The sequence below is a fragment of the Rhagoletis pomonella genome, unplaced genomic scaffold, assembly GCF_013731165.1.
Source record: "Rhagoletis pomonella isolate Grant_MI unplaced genomic scaffold, Rhpom_1.0 Rhpom_scaffold_00002, whole genome shotgun sequence".
Taxonomy (NCBI): Eukaryota; Metazoa; Arthropoda; class Insecta; order Diptera; family Tephritidae; genus Rhagoletis; species Rhagoletis pomonella.
In genome coordinates, this window is record NW_023458556.1 from 46321809 (window position 1) to 46339402 (window position 17594).

General features: G+C 35.5%; 1 protein-coding gene across 1 annotated transcript in view; it reads left to right on the forward strand.

Annotated features, from left to right (window-relative positions):
* The window catches only part of LOC118753491 (mucin-2-like), a 35124-nt gene that overhangs the window by 1225 nt on the left and 16305 nt on the right, over window positions 1–17594 (forward strand). Inside the window, exons 2-5 of the mRNA XM_036488375.1 lie at window positions 34–1467; window positions 2320–2719; window positions 2786–3139; window positions 3230–3579. Of these exons, the coding sequence (XP_036344268.1) occupies window positions 34–1467; window positions 2320–2719; window positions 2786–3139; window positions 3230–3579 (2538 nt within the window). The remainder of the gene's footprint in view (window positions 1–33; window positions 1468–2319; window positions 2720–2785; window positions 3140–3229; window positions 3580–17594) is intronic.

Genomic DNA, 17594 nt, shown 5'->3' on the forward strand with positions numbered 1-17594 from the left:
TCTATTACTGATGGGCCTACTTCCACCGTAGAGCCTGCTTCTACCGAAGAATCTACTACCGATGGGTCTACTGCCACCGAGGAACCTACTCCTACTGAAGGGCCTGCTTCTACTGAAGAATATACTACCGACGGGCCTACTACTACTGAAGAGCCTACTCCTACTGAAGAGCCTGCTTCTACCGAAGAATCTACTACCGATGGGGCTACTACCACCGAAGAGCCTACTTCTACTGCAGGGCCTGCTTCTACCGAAGGATCTACTACCGATGGGCCTACTTCCACCGAAGAGCCTGCTTCTACCGAAGAATCTACTACCGATGGGCCTACTTCCACCGTAGAGCCTGGTTCTACCGAAGTATCTACTACCGATGGGCCTACTTCCACCGAAGAGCCTACTCCTACTGAAGAGCCTGCTTCTACCGATGAATCTACTACCGATGGGCCTACTTCCACCGAAGGGCCCACTCCTACTGAAGAGCCTGCTTCTACCGAAGAATCTACTACCGATGGGTCTACTTCCACCGAAGAGCCTACTCCTACTGAAGAGCCTGCTTCTACGGAAGGATCTACTACCGATGGGCCTACTTCCACCGAAGAGCCTACTTCTACTGAAGAGCCTGCTTCTACCGAAAAATCTACTACCGATGGGCCTACTACCACCGAAGAGCCTACTCCTACTGAAGAGCCTGCTTCTACCGAAAAATCTACTACCGATGGGCCCACTACCACCGAAGAGCCTACTCCTACTGAAGAGCCTGCTTCTACCGAAGAATCTTCTACCGACGGGCCTACTACTACCAACGGGCCTACTACTACCGAAGAGCCTACTCCTAGTGAAGAGGCTACTACCAGTGAAGAACCAATAAGTAGTGTAGATCCTGGTACTACTGGAGGATCCATTACCAATGAAGGACCCAGCTCTACACCAGTACATAGCACTACTGAAGGACCTGTTACTAGCGATGAACCCAGCGTAACCAACACTACCACTGAGGACCCTATTTCAAGTACAACTACACCGAGAGATCCAGAGCGTTTTCAATGCCCTTATGAAGGTTTCTTTCCGCGTGCTGATAGCTGCAACAAGTTCGACTACTGTACCAGGTACAGAGGCAAACTAAGGGACTTCGAGCTAAAGTGCCCTAGAGGTCAAAAGTTCAATAAGGATACCTTATATTGTGATCCATCGATTGATTGTAACAAAAACGTCTCCCAAACGGAAATCCACCACCCCAAGACATTCGAGTGTCAAGTGGACGGTAAATTCCCACATAGGAGCGATTGCACTAAATACTACACGTGCACGTGGAACAGAAATCATCATACATATATGCAAACGCCCAGCGTTTGTCCACGTGGACTGGTCTACCGACTTGACATTGGAGCATGTGGCTACGAGGGGCTATTGACTTGTATATTCCGACCTGAAGGCTCGAAACATCACAAACCATGGGGTGTGAATTCTTCCTAAACCATTGAACTGACGGTAGATACTCTTAGCTATTTCACTGTACATAACTCACCAGTAGTGTATATTAATTATAAATAAAATTGTTTAATTCATTAATTTAAGGTTTTGTATAATATTTATATATGTAAATATAAGGATTAGTGAAGAAGTTCTAAGGCAACAATTTCGAAAATAATGACTTTTTATTCTGAGTTGAGGAGAAGAAGAAGAAGAAACGTTCGAAATAGAACGGACGTCGTGGTTGTTGTTGTAATGGAGTGGCTGGTGATGAAGCGTTTTCGAACTGTTACCAAAAGCATAAAAAGTTTGCTGTATAACAACTAATCGCAAAAGTACTTTAGATTAAAACTTTATCGGCTATTATTTATTCATTAATAGCATATGACATTTACCGCAGGAACAATAAATATGAATGATTATTCAAATGCAATCAACTAAAGTCTGAAAGACCATTACGAACCGTGTTGTCGACGAATACCTTATCTTGGGAATTGAATTCTGTCCTCTCTATGAAGTAATCATGGAATCATTCAAGACATAACACAACATTCCAAAAAAAAACTCAAATATCAGAAGGTAAAACTTACTATTATCTTCCAAGGAGATAAACGGAATCGGTGCATATTTATAAGTACATATCTCTGTGCGGTTAAATTTTGTAATCAATTAATTAAAATTTTAGATAAAAATATATTAGCTACCACAATTTACTATAAAAGAATTAGCTTCTAGCACACTTCAAGTATTTACTTTTCATCGATTTAAAGTCTAGGACCAAAGTGGCGAATAGTGAAAAACGAATAGTAAATATTACAAATTGAAATTTCGTTTTGATTTGAACAAAAGTGTGACGAAATGAAAACAATTTTCCTGGGATTAATTTTGGCATTAGCCATAGCCGATGCGGGACGTTTACTGAATCCTTGCAAGCAGCCTGGATTTTTCGCGCACGTTGATAATACATCTGCTTTTTATGGCTGCTATCTAAATGAAGATGGAAATTTGGATGTAAAATATTTGACATGCGCAACTGGTCACCTCTTCAAACGCACTGCCGGATATTGCGTGCCCAAAACTAGTTTCGCAATTGAAGCAAGAGCCATCACGGATAGTAATGACGATGAAGAAAATCCCACCGAACCGACAACTACGACAAAAGGTGATATCATAAAACCTACAATTCCTACAACTGCTGCTACTGGTAGCACTATTAACGGCAACACAAAAGTAGATAATAATGATGACGGTGAAACCACAGAGGAATCCACTGAGGCTACTACCGCAGAACCTGCAACAACTGTAGAAACAACAGAGGCTACTGAGCAACCGGAAACAACTGAAAACTCTACGGAAACTACTGAGGAACCTGCAACCACTGACGAAACCACAGTCGTCTCTACTGAAGAACCTGCAACGACCGAAGAAACTACCGAGACTACTGACGAGCCCGCAACAACTGCGAGCACTACTGAGACAACTGAAGAACCAACCACAACTGCGAGCACTACTGAGGAACCAACAACAACTGATGAACCTACCACTACTGCAAGCTCTACTGAGACAACTGATGAACCAGCAACAACTGCTAGCTCTACTGAGACAACTGAAGAACCAGCCACAACTGCGAGCACTACTGAGACAACTGAAGAACCTGCAACGACTGCGAGCACTACTGAGGAAACAACAATAACTGAAAGCTCCACTGAGACAACTGAAAAACCTGCAACAACTGCGAGCTCTACTGAAACAACTGAAGAACCAGCAACAGCTGCTAGCTCTACTGAAGAACCTGCAACAACTGGAAGCTCAACTGAGACAACTGAAGAACCTGGAACAACTGGAAGCTCAACTGAGACAACTGAAGAATCATCCACAACGAGCGGATCAGTAAGCACAACTCAACCGGAGAGCACTACTTTACCTGCATTTGATTGTCCCGATGAGGGCTTCTTTCCCCAATCTGGATCTTGCGATAAATTCGCCTACTGCGCTAATGTTAATGGTGAAATAAAGTACTATCTGCTAAGTTGTCCCACGGGCCAACAATTTAATTATTATGAATCATACTGCGATGCAAATTTCGATTGCGCTGATGCAACGCGCTCAGTAAGTCGCAATTCAGCACGCCGCCGTTTCAACATATTTCAGATTCTTAATCATTTTTAGAGCAGTTGTGTTTATTGTGGCTGAATTAAAAATGGAACTTTGATACCAATATACTTTCTAAACAATTTTTTTTATTAGAATACCAGTTTAGAAATTAAAGAAAACAAAAACAATAAACAATGCGCTGGCTTGCTAACGAATCCGGAGCCTACTGAATGGGGGTTCGGGGTTCGATCCGACTTGTTTCAGCGCTTTGAATACCTAAACCATCTACCGTAAAAACAGCACTAAAATGTATTTTTCTGGAAATTTTAACAAAAGTGTTTTTCAGTCAGTAAGAAATTGACATAAAAATGCTTCGGTTTTTTTTTTGTCTCTCATACTTATCCCTTTGTCCAAGAATTATACACAGTCACACAACTATTTAAATTTATAATTAATAGGAAATTTTAGCATTGCCACTTTTTTCTTATGCTTACCTTTGCATTGGCGTGAATTCGGCTTATCATCGGTTTGCTCGACAGATGATAAGACATTTCCAAGAAATAAAATGTACAAACAAACTTTTTGAACTGAAATCGTCAGCAAGTAATTGTTATTAAAAGATAAACAGCTTATCTTTGTTTAAATAACGCAATCACGTTTCACCTTTCTGCTACGAGGGTGTTTTTTCATTTGTACAAAAGACTAATTATTAAAAAAAAAATAGCGGAACTCGAAAGATTATCATTGGCTTGTGGTTACTAATGAGACCATAATCATTTTATTGAATGTATTTTATTGATTAAAATATATCAAAAAAAAAGTAGATTTTAGAACCAACCGTTGTCAACTTGTTGAGTATTTATATAAATTATATAGTATAAAGGAGGAATATGGGAATTTCCTTTGTAGTTTCAATATAATCACTAGCCTGTACATATGTACATACACTGCCGGCAAAAAGTATTGGCATACCAAACAACAACAACATGCAACAATTTTTTTTAATATTTTTCCGCCAATTTTTTATAAAAATATAGTCCATTCTACAACAAAAAAAAATCAGCAAATTTTCATGCAAATTTTCAACTTTTTAATCAGATTTTTTAGAATTTTTTTGAGTATGCAGATTTGTACTTTACTATTACTGTTTACTATATTAAGAAACAAGTTTTAGGTAGCTAAGAAATACCGTTGATTTTTAGCAATTTTTTCACGCAGTCTCTTCCATACAAAATTTTTTTTTCGAAAATACTTTATATGGAAAAAATGCAAAACACCTTAAAAAAATCTCAAAAATCACAGCGATTATTGACTAACTCCGGACTTGCAGTTTTTTTACAAGAATTTAATCGGCTGCAAAACTGGTTACGTAACAAAATTCTGAAAAATCTGATTAAAAAGTTGAAAATTTGCTGAATTTTCGGGAGTTTTGCACAAAGTTTAGGAATAATATTTCAATGTTTTTCTGTTGTAGAATGAACCATGAATGAAAAAATGATGCGTATATAGTGAAAAATTTGCCTAGACTCGCCTTACTTTGAAAATTTTTGGCAATATTTCCGTGGTTTATTTTATGTTTAATATTTTTTTATAAAAGCCTGACTAGTTCTAAAATAATCACCATATCAGTCAACTTTTCAAACTTTATACAAAATTCGACAAATTTTCACCAAAGTTTTAAACTTTTTATTCAGAATTTTTAGAAAGTGAAAGTGCAAGTTTCAAGTGGCTAGCAAATACCGTTGGTTTTTGAAATTTTTTTGTCGGCATTGTCTTCCATATAAAAAATTGTCGAGCACACTTTGTATTTTATAGCCAATTGAAACTTTCGCTTTATTAAATTAAATGGGCTACAAAACCAAAAAATTGTCTAAAAATTCTGAATAAAAAATTTAAAAGTTTTGTGAAAATTGGTCGAATTTGTATAATTTTTGTTCAAAGTTTGAAAAGCGGATTTATATGATGTCTGTTGTAAAACTACCTAGGCTTTTATAAAAAAAAATATTAAAAATAAAATAAACTAAAGAAATATAGTCGAAATTCTTAAAAGTACGACAAGTCTATTAATTCTGGCGCCAGTGTATATTTCAATTCGGGTTACTGATTGCCCTTGAATATTTTCTTATCAGACTGATACATTTTGAAAATAGAAGACACTGGCGCCGCGGAAAAGAAAATTACGTACATATGTATCTGCAGAATTGTTACGTGAAATATTTTCAGGGTGGGCAAAGGCCATGGTTATACATGCGCAAAACTGAATTGACAGTTATAAAAAGCCTCCACCCTTTATATTAATAGCCACCATTACAGATCATGCGGCCGCCGTGGTGTAGTGGTAGGCAGTGCGCATTCCACTCCGCAGCGCCTGGGTTCAAGCCCTGGTCAAAGCAACATCGCAAAAAAATTTAGAAAAAAAAAGTTTTTCTTAACAGCGGTCACCCCTCGGCAGGCAATGGCAAACCTCCGAGTGTATTTCAGCCATGAAAAACAGCTTCTCATAAAAATACGATCGCCGTTCGGAGTCGGCGTAAAATTGTAGATCCCTCCCCGTTGTGTGACAACATCAAGCCACACACCACAAATCGGAGGAGAAGCTCACAAAATCACATTTTAAGAATCCATTCTGTAAAAGGGCCTACAAAAATGCATGTAGCTGGAGAACTTAGTTTCACTTGCAGACTTATTAATCTCCCCCGAATTGCGGAGACAGTTAGGTATATAAACCTCGCAAAGCTCGCGGATTGGATTTTTTTACGTCATCAAGCCTATTCCAGTATCCGATGGATACCTTTTCCATGGATCTAATCCGATTTTTTACACTCTTTTCTATGCAATGGCTCTTTAGCAAAAAATTTGTTTTTCGTAAAATGTTTGGAAAATGGGTGTGACACCGCCCACTTATATCATATATGTGTCTATCAAAAACTACTTCACCGATCTCGACGAAATTGGATATACATATTGTGCTTAGACTCATTAAACACCGTCTTTAAAATCGTACAAAACCTACTCCCCCTAAAATATAGCCAGTGTTATTTTTATTTATTTTTTTTTTTTTTAATTACCGTTGTGTGGGTGGAGCGAGTGTTTTTTGTCACTGTGCACACTGCAGTAAGTTTATAGGTATATTCTCTGCTCGTTCTTAAGATAGCTTTGGTTTTAAGTGGGTCGTAGGACACCCAGAACTGCCGGGTCATTTTGCACAATCCTGTACGGCGCCACCTCTGTTTGGGCTTCGAGTGATAAATTTCGGTAATTTTCACTTTGATCTCTTTTAGTGAGGCCCTCCCTGGTCACCGCATGGGACACATTCACTGCGGAGCTGCACCATTTCTTATGGCCTTATTGTACTCCGCAAATAGAGATGCTGTGAATTGGAATTTTTGGCAGCAATATGTACAGTTTTTTGTGCGAAAAATGATACCACCGTTAATTATGGCGGAAGAATCGCACTTTCAACTAAAGCCTAGTTTTGAATGTCTACGAAAATTTGGGGAAAAAAACTAAAAAATGACATGATAAAATTTTTAATGTAATGGTTCGCATAAATCTAAAACAAAATGGACAAACATACGCCAACACAATGGTCAACCACAAACAGCTATAACTTGCAAATTACAGACATTAAGATCAAGATCTAACAACAACTATTAACGGCAAATTTTCGAATTCCGTGAGTTTCGGCATTACGCAAGAGTCGTTCATTCCAAACATTCAACCAACATAAACAAAGGCAAAACGTAGTGGGAATTACAATGTGTGACATGCGGCGTGCACAGAATTTCTAGTTGAAGTTATTGTATGCGAAGTTGCAGAGAGACAAATGGGCAGACAGTTGGACGCAAACGCGTTAACAACACTCATAATTGTTGAACATTTTCCGTTTTTGGCAATACGCGCGCTGTTAAACTGGCCGCAATCGAACACACACAAACAAACGTAGAAATGTACTTCATTCGTAAATACGTATGTAATTTATTTAAACATTACGATTGTTTTATTTTCTGTTATTTTATTTATGCACAACTGAGTACTCGAATATACATACAATCAGCGTCGAAAATATGCATACAGTGACGATTTTATTTAAATTATTATTATTTGTTTTTTTTTTTTAATTTCACACAGAATTTTGAAAAAATGCAAGAAGTTTTCATCGAAATTTAAAATTTTTCAATTCGATTTCTTCTACATAATGCATGAACATAATCTGTTTTTAGATGAAAGACGGTGTTGCGTACCCGCAGCGAAAAAAATTCCCAAAGGCAACGATAATTTTTAGTAACTTGAAACTTGCACTTTTTTATACTACAAAACTGCATAGTTACTCAAAATTTTTCTGAGAAATCGCATTGAAAATTTCGATGAAAATTTCTTGCATTTTCACAAATTCTGTATGAAATTAAATAATTGATTCTTGTGGTTTTTGCTAAATTTTTTATGAAAAAAAAAAATAAAAAATTGGATGGAAAAAATAATTAACTAAAAACGTCAAAATGTCAGGGTATGCATATTTTTGTCGCTGACTGTATATACATATACCCACATAACATACGCATCCACCTGCTGGGCTTTTGTATTGGCAGAAGCGACCATTTCAAATTGCTCTCACGTTAGTTAAATAAAAAGTGTTTAACACTGCGTAACCGCGCGCGCAATTGTTGCAGCAGGAGGATAGCAACAAAACAACAGTGGACGGACAACAAACAAGACGATTGTACAATTTGACAGTTTCATTTCGTTGCCGGCCGCCATCCACTAATTCGTTAATGGGGCGGACTAGGCGATCAAGCTTTTACGCATATCTACACAAACACACGTCCATTAATACACACAATTGCATATACGTAAGTATTTACAAGCGTATTTACGACCAAATTGCTGCTTTGCCGATCTGCCAACCTGTCGGCAGCGGCGGGTCAATTATGTAGCCAAAGCAGATCGCGCAGTGCCCCATAGCGGCTACACGTAATACCCTGCAACAATTATGGACGTGGCTTGACTTGGCATTGCAATACCACCGGCTATTATTTATGTATGTACATAGTTGCTGCCGTTCCAGCACTGGCCACAATACAGGCTCTACTAAATCTGCATACACATTTGTAGAGTTTGCGCGTGAAGTGAGTTTCGCATTTTTGAAAAGAATTCGTTGCGAGTTGGTAAATTCGTCAACTAAACTGTGCAATTTTTATGACAATATTCACCTCAAAATCAAGCACGGTTGTAGGCAAACATTCCCACTTTGTCAAACAAGTGAATTTCGGGGTTTTTTATGCAACTGTTTAAATAATTGCAGCTTTCACTAATTTGTGATTTAATTTTTAAATTTGAATTTTTGTATATATATATGCATACATAAATATGTATACATGTATATTTTCTATTTTAATGTACATAGTCTGGTCGCTTTTTAATCTGTTGATATAATTTTACAAGTGAAGGTCGTGAAAATGTAACACAAAGTTCTGCGACGAATTTTCAAATATTTACAAGAAGTTTGCTTTACAATTATCCATCTTCGAAATTTAACCAAGCCGTGCCGCATTATTGTACACTTTTTTCTCTATCTGATATTGACAAAACATTTACACAATTACGCTGATATTACAGTCCCTACATACATAGGTATGCATATGGCCCATTATTACGACAAAACAGTCCATAAATTTCTTTGAGAAGCTTTTTGGGAACACTTATGGCATTTTCGTTTCTATGAAAAAAATTTACCTTTCCATTGCTCTACCTATCGCGTTTACTAAAGTGGGAATAATTATGTGTATATTAATTTCAATACCACAAATTATCGTTTTCCAAGTCATTATGGTCGCAGTTACATGTGTTTATCCGTCTCTCCTTTGTTGTTTTTTTTTTAGAACAAAATTTGCTTTTCGACTAAGTGCGTAATTTCTTTCCGTTGCTCTGAAAGCGCTTGCTCAGTCTAATAAGGTTTTAGTTCCGAGTCGATTATTTAAAAATATTTAAATAAATATAATGGTTTCTTTCTAGCATGCTTGGAGATGTTTAATAACTTTAGCAAAAATGACACATACAGAGTGCTCAATGATTTTCCTATGATTAGGCATCAGAACTGCCCCTATTTACCTGGCAAGACTTATAGCTCTTTAAAATTTTAACTTTATGAGGGTAGTTCTTGGTTCTTTTTTTGATTCATTCCGTGCATAAACGCACCTTAAAGGACACTCGAACATTCTGCGAAAATAGATTTACGCATAAACGCACTGAAGTCTATTTTGTACGCTCCTCTTTTTTGTTGTTTTGCTAAGCAACTCAAGGGATGCGTTTACCTGTAATCACACGCGCCCATATATGTACATTTTCCGACATTCGATTCGTTTTTCTTATTTTCCCGGAGAGCAGCCAGCAACCACATGCTCTCCAAGCAGCAATTACCAGGTAAACAACATTGTCAGCGTGCAATTGTTGTTGTTCACTGCTTACTGCGGCTGGTTGTGGCTTTTGGCGTAATCTCTCCAGCTATATTATTACTATGCATAGGTATTTCCATCGTGGTGGCGGCTCCTACCTGCCGCGCAACAAATTCGTCCACTTAGTACGAGTGCGCGTGCGCTCAATGACGGTTGATATTTTCGCGTTCGTTGAGAAATGTGTTCGCGACAAAACATTTTATTAAATTTCATATTGCAGTTAGTAAATTAAGTAGCAGCTCGGTGAAATTGTGGCTTCTGAATGAATAGCAAGAGATTTCGTGAATCACACATACATAATTAAAACTTGTAGTTTTAAGAAGCAAATTGTTTTCGTTCGCGATAAATATACATACCTATGTACATATGTATGTAAAAAAGTGCAACACTTGCAAGAAACGTATCGATTTAATGTATGCATGCATGTAATAGATTAGCTTACTATTGAGTTAAGTGTACTTAAATGCAGTGATTTTTGACTACCTGCGCAGGATCTACAGGATAAGGATAACAGTGTAGTTATTTGAAGTGTGATAGAATGTGAAGAGTGCAGTGGAGAGCTGTAGACAATACATATCTATATTTATTTATTTGTAACTCCGTTGACGAGGATTCGCTTACAGCATACATAGTGGATTATTCACAATAACAAAAACTAAAAATGGTAAGCTGAAATTTATAAAAAAAAATCATTATGTTTTCATTTTCAAAACAGGATTTTAAATTTGCAAGCCACGACTAATAGTGCCTAGAAATGTGTAAACCACACTTTGTTAATAATGAAATATTAATCCCACAAAATAGGGTCTGTCAAATGAAATTTTTTATATTAAGGGATATAACTTTTGGCTCCCATTTTCGATTCCTTTATATGTTTTAAAATTGAATTTGTAAAAATAAAACAAGTAAGAAAGTGCTGTTTTCGGCTAATAAAAGAAAAGAAGTTTTTAATTCGTTGTTTGTTAGCTATTCATTATACTAAATTGATCTTGATTGTTTTTAACCGACTTCCAAAAAAAGAGGAGGTTATCAGTTCGTCGGAATATTTTTTTTATGTATGTTACCGCCAGTGGCGGATACAGGGGACGGGCGATAGGGGTGATCGCCCCCCCAGAGCTGGAAAAAAAAAATTCGGATACAATATATTACCTCGAACGAGAAATTTGAAAAGAAATTTAAAAAAAAAATTTTATCTTTAATCATAATCCTTTTTCAGGCTTGCACAAGATTATTTATAGAATAAAAAAGCATGTTAATTTCTTAAATTAAAAATTACAACAATGGGTATGCAAATACTATGAATTTATAGACCTTGTCATAACTTTACGGCATTTACATTTTGACAAGATTTGACCATTTGTCTTAATATTTTTTTAATTATCATTATTTGTTTATAAAAATATAGTATTATCTTTAACAAAAACCATATAAATCCAAGCTTGAATCTCAGTGCAACGTTTTAAAAAATCAACAAACTATCGTAAAAGTTTCGAACTTTTTAATTCGATTTTTAAGAAATATTTTGAGCAAGGGCGTAGCCAGCTAGCTATATAACGAAGCAGAAAATTTCAAAAATCAATAAATAAAAAATACAAAATTTTTATGCGTAATCGAATTCGTAATTATGCTCTCAATTTCCACAAAAGGCCTGCGTTTTTTATCATGGATCCAATGAAGTAATGTTATGTCTTCAGCCGCCTATGTATTGCAACATATGCTGTGAGTTTTCCAAAAATTTCCAATTTTCACAGTGAAAATTCGAAACGAAAATTTAATTGTAATTTTTCTTAATGATAGTCATTTTTAATATTAGCTGTATTCTCAGAGTCTTGCAAAGCCCTTGCACTGTGCGCGGTTTGCAAAGCTGCCCCATACGAAAACCGGTTTTTACCGTGCAAGGGCTTTGCAAGACACAGAGAATACCCCAATTGTTTTAAGTCATCCCAATTGAAATAGAAATTATTAATAAAAACTAAATTTTTTTTTTTTTTCCAGGTAAAGCGTTTTAGAGCGCGCTAAACTAGTCGCGGCACTTCGTCACGTCATTTCGGCTACGTTCGCTTGCACGAATTAAAACTTCATAGTGTGATAGCATATTTTTACGAAATTGTGATTTAAACTCGCTATATCTCAGACGTTTAACATTTTCACACCATGAATTACCAACTTTTCCAACTAATTTAAGTTAAAAAATACCTTTTAATAGTGATTCCAAACAAAATAAAGGTTTGCAAACTTTTTTATGAAAATTGGTGGATTTTTTGAAATCCAAAAGTTGTGCTATGAAGTTTCAAAAAAACATGTTTGTCTCAATACAGTATCGTAGATAAATATGTAAGCAAGTTTTTGCGAAATTTTCATATTCAAACATCAAGCAGTTCCAAAGTTATAACATTATTAAAGTGACGTTCATGGTAAGCGGTTTAGTGCGAAAAAAAGTCCGTTTTTCTTGATCTTTCGATTGAGGTGACTAAAAACAAAATTAAAAATTACCATAATTGAGAAAAATTACAAATAAATTTTCGTTTCGAATTTTCACCATGAAAATGTGAAAATTTTGGAAAACGCATAGCACCATCGGATATCCCGCACACAATGTACATATGTATATTTGCTTTATGGAATTCTATATTGAAAAAATCGGAAAACAACAACAAACAAGTGCGCACTGGTTTTATTTATCCATATGGTTTTCCGAGTTTTCTCTACAGAATTTTGCAATACAGAGTTTTGAATACAGAATATTAAATGTTATAATAGAATATCGAATCATAATAATTTTGTACCCAACCCGATTCGATTTTGTCGGTTCCTACAAATGATTAATACATTATAAAAATACAGCCGTCTAAAAAATTTGGATCGGACCTATTGCAAGCTGAGGAACTAGTTTGTGTTCAAACAGACGAACAGGCAAATAGGGGACATACATACATAGATAAATCGATTCAGCTCGCCATTCTGATTATTTCGGTGTACATTTTTATGAGTCGGTCTCTTCTTCTTCTGAACGGTATACAAAATCATTATTATAGAAATGATCTACTTATGAATAAGTTGAGCATTTCGAGTTATTATGTAACTTCTGACAGTGAGATACATATGTACATACATAGCAGCGGGCTATGGAGCAATCAAGGAGATTGTTTGCTCAATATGGACTTTCATGCGTAAGGATCAATACCCCTAATCCTCGAGGCGCTATCTGGGCCAATGTCTTCTGAATTCCCAAACGCATTTTCAAAAGTTATACTATTTATGATACACGACACTTTACGATACCTAGTGCAACACCTAACCGTTTTATTTGTTAAGAGCTTACTAGAAATAAGAATACTTTGAAATACATATGTATGTATGTGTGTTAAATCGTACATATGCATGTAGCAAAATACATTACATAATGGTAAGCGATAAGGCTAAGGAAATACACATAACACATGCCTGTTGTATTTTGCGTTTGAGTAATGCATGTCAAAGTAATAAATAAAATTTTCGAACAATCGGAATTTGAAGTATGAAAGAAGATTTATGTATGTATTTAGGGATGTAAATAAGTGAGCAGTCGTCAAAGTAAACCTCTTTAATTCATAATGGCCGATATGCAAGAGCAACGTTTTTAAGGCTTCATAAAAAAGTTATGTTCCCTCATAAAGCATAATTTTGTATGTTCATATGTATACATATATGTATGTAGTGTAGTATTGCCAACGCGCACATATGTATGTATGTATGAATATTGCTGTATGAAGTGTCTAATTTTAATACCATGAACTCTATGGTCTGCCACCTCGAGGCGATGGTATTTTTTATTTTTTATTGGCGACTAAACAGTGTAAGCTAGTGAAAGAAGAAGTTGCACAAACGGCCAGCAGCTTGCCAAAAAGACGCATCAAACCATTACGATAACAATTATGATTACGATTACCATTGGCATTGCGTACAGAAAGGCGATTGTGGGTGCAAATAAATAGCGAACCAAAGAGCACACGGGGGAGTATGCGTATGAGCATTTGATGTGCATGTGTAGTTATGTGTGTGTGATCATCAGTTTGATTCACAACAATGTACATAGATATGAATGTGAAATTATTTGGCGTTGCGGACAGCTCATTACCATGTCTAAAGAAGAAAAAAATGCACGAGCGAAATTTTGTGTAGCTTGTGGGGGTGCTCACATAAGCGGGGAAGTATTAAAAAATAAAAAAGCAAAAAAATAAAATGGTAAAAAAATAAAAAAGTAAAAAAATAAATAAAACAAAAATTAAGATAACAAGGTCGAGCAGTTATAAAAAGAGAGAGTTTTGCTTAATTAATTAAAAAAAACACTATTCGTTCTAAAAACTTGTGTTTGGAAACCATTTTTTGCATTCAATGAAATATAAAATCGTTTTTATGTGGCACGAAATTTCCTTCTATCAATTTACTGTGTAAATATGTATGTATGTGTTTGAGCTTACATAATACCTGCGCAAGGCTTCTAAACATTTTTTTACTAAATTTTCTTCCATAAGTTTGCAATTTCTTATTTTGCTTTTATTACACAAATTGCATTTTTTTCTACTTTAATTGCTAACACTTGCTGTCGCCAAATTTTCAAATACCAAAACAACAAAAAAAAAAAAAGTGATAGTACCCGCAATTATGAAAATTCCAGCGCACCAAGTTTGGCCGGCTGCCAGCTGCGTTAGCCCGTACGATATATAGTGGCTTTGGAGCGCGCGCATTTTTCTGCTGCTCATCCTGAGTCGTTGACTTTTTAATGCGCACAATTATGCAACACCATACATTGCAATCGTATAAAAGCGAACGAATAAATTTTTATAACTACACACATACATACTTATGTACATACGTGTGCACAATAAAAAAGGTTTCCTGGGCACCTATTCGCATAGACATTACGCTCAACAGCTACTTTAATTGTCAACTACTTACAAAACAAAAAAAAATATTAACCAAGTAACTAAATTTGTTAGCACGCCCAGCTGGACTAATGCTGCTCGTATGTAGGTATTTATGTAGATTAGGGTGCATCACTCTCTATAAAAAATTATCAATACTGCGTTTCCATCGGAAATATAAAATTCATTATATATATTATAATTTAAGACTTCCACCAAAATATGTATTTCGGAAAAATATTAAAATTTGTGTAAGCTGGGCCTACTTGAAAATTCCTCGAAAATAGAGATTTTTATAAATAAAATTAGTTAAAAAAAGTCTAAAGCCTCCCCAGATCACGAGACAGAAGGTAAAGGTCGCAGACCGCTAACCCTGTCTTCTTCGATTTGACAGCATCCACCCATTCGCTGACGTCACAAAATACTTTTGTTTACATTCACTGTTGCCTACTTGATGCTTTTCGCCCTAAATTTAGTGCCTATTCAAAACGCGAAAATTTTTGAGTTTGGTGCTTGGGGCGTTTTTGGAGCTTTAGTTTTTAGTTTGAAGACACCAAATTTGTAAATCTTAAAATAAATGTAAGCAAAATTTGTAGCAATCGTAAGTGAATATGTGGCAGCACCTTCAATCATACCAGAAGAAATCGACCGTCGCACAGTGTTGCGAAACCGGAATTTTTTGGAAATCATATTGCCTAAACTGTAATTTTAATTGTATCGATGAGAAACTTCTACAGATTGGTCAGAATGAAATCCCAAACAGAATGAGTTAAAAAAAAAATTTACACCGAAAAAAATTGTTGGGTCAAATTTTCAACAAAAGTCAAAAAAAAAAATAATTGTTCGAAAAATTTACAAAAAAAAATTATTTTAATTGTTCTTTTATTTCTGATAAATACTCTATGATTAGTTTTTTAAATAAACTATAGGGTGGTCCGAACAAGAATTATAAACGTCAAATTTTCATGATTTTTCGATATTTGTTGAAAAACTCTGAAATTTTATATAAAACCAAAATCTATTTCATTTCTTATTTGAAAGGTGGCAATAAAAGCTTTAATTTGATACCGGTTTGAAGTCAATAGCTTCAGTTTTAAGAGAGTTATGCTCATTTTTGTGGAGTGCTAGAATAGATGTAGAATAAAAAAAAAAAAAAACACAAAATAAAAACAATACAAAAAAGCGCGCAATAACGGATTATTTCACCCACCTACCTAGACGTAAAAACAAAGGGGGAGAGAGAGAGAGCGAAAGAGAGAGAATAAAATAGTAAAACAACAGAGAGAGAGAAAGGTACCACCACAAGCTAAAAGAAAACACTATATAAAGACGGACACACATGCGGACTAATTAGTGACAAAAAAGAAAACACTGAAGATGGCGATTAGCCGAAACCGGTCTGAAAATAATAAAAATTTGACGTGGGATGACGGAAAGTCACCCGAAAACCAATATGATTAAATTATTCAATAAGTGATTCCGAGAATTTCCGTTCTATTTCTATGGAATAAATACTGAGAGTGATATACTAAAATCGCTATAACTCCCAGGAGGGCAGGTATGGGCAGCTGATTTTTTCACAGTTCGTTGAAAACAAATTATGTAACATTTCTGTAGTGGTTTGGAACTGGGACTCTCTGGGACTTTTTAGATATTGCTTACCTAACCCAAATTTAAAGGAAAAATGGACCTTTAGTCGGGTTTTCGCTCTAAAAAAGGTGCATATGAAAATGTCTCAACAACATTCCTTTTTTTTTACAGAAGATACTTGTCCGAAGGCAGATTTTTTTTCCGAATCAAAATATCTGTCACCAAAATCAAATGAGATCATTTTGAATACAGCCCTGAAATCCCCTCTTTTCGTGAAAATTTTGTATATTTGACTTCTAAAATCAATTAAAAATCAACGGGCCAACATAAAAATAAGCTTTATGTGTTTTTTGTTTACTTGGAATGTCTGTGACAAAATTGCATCATTAAAAACACTGAAAAAAATAATCGGAATAAAGTTACTTTTCCACTAGCCGCAACACAGTGCGTCGAGCAAGAAACATTGATTTTTATTAATTTGAATCGGCATCCTTACAATAAAATTTTTTATGCATATAAAGTACACTAATAATAAATTTGTGCTTTTTGCGAGAAATGACGCCATTTTCTAGTACCTTTTGTTCGATGCTTCCTCGTTTTCTGGCCGAATTCGTCTTGCTCTGTCATTCTCGTATTTAATGATGTCACGCCCGGTTGGTCTCAGCTCGATATGGCGCAGTCTTGTATTCTATCATTCTTGACCTACGATGACAGAAATGTTTAAGCTAAAAAGGTCTGCATAAAAATGTTTAACAATTTTATCAACGGTATCAGAATAATGAGACTTTTGGAGGTATTTTCAAATCGATCTAGCTCCCGTAAATCTTAATATTTTTCCGAAATATTTTGGCGGAAGTCTTAAAATATAATAAATTTTACAATTCATAAATTTTTGGGTGATGTACCCTAATGTACATATGTGCATGAGCTCAACGCCAAGTTAAGTAGACGTTGCCTTCTTCAACAATTTGTCGCGGAATAATTAGAAAAAGAAACTCATATTCATATCCACACATACTAGTAGTATATACATAAATATGTACACATGACAGTGTCCCCTATAGCGTCCGACAAACATATTAGA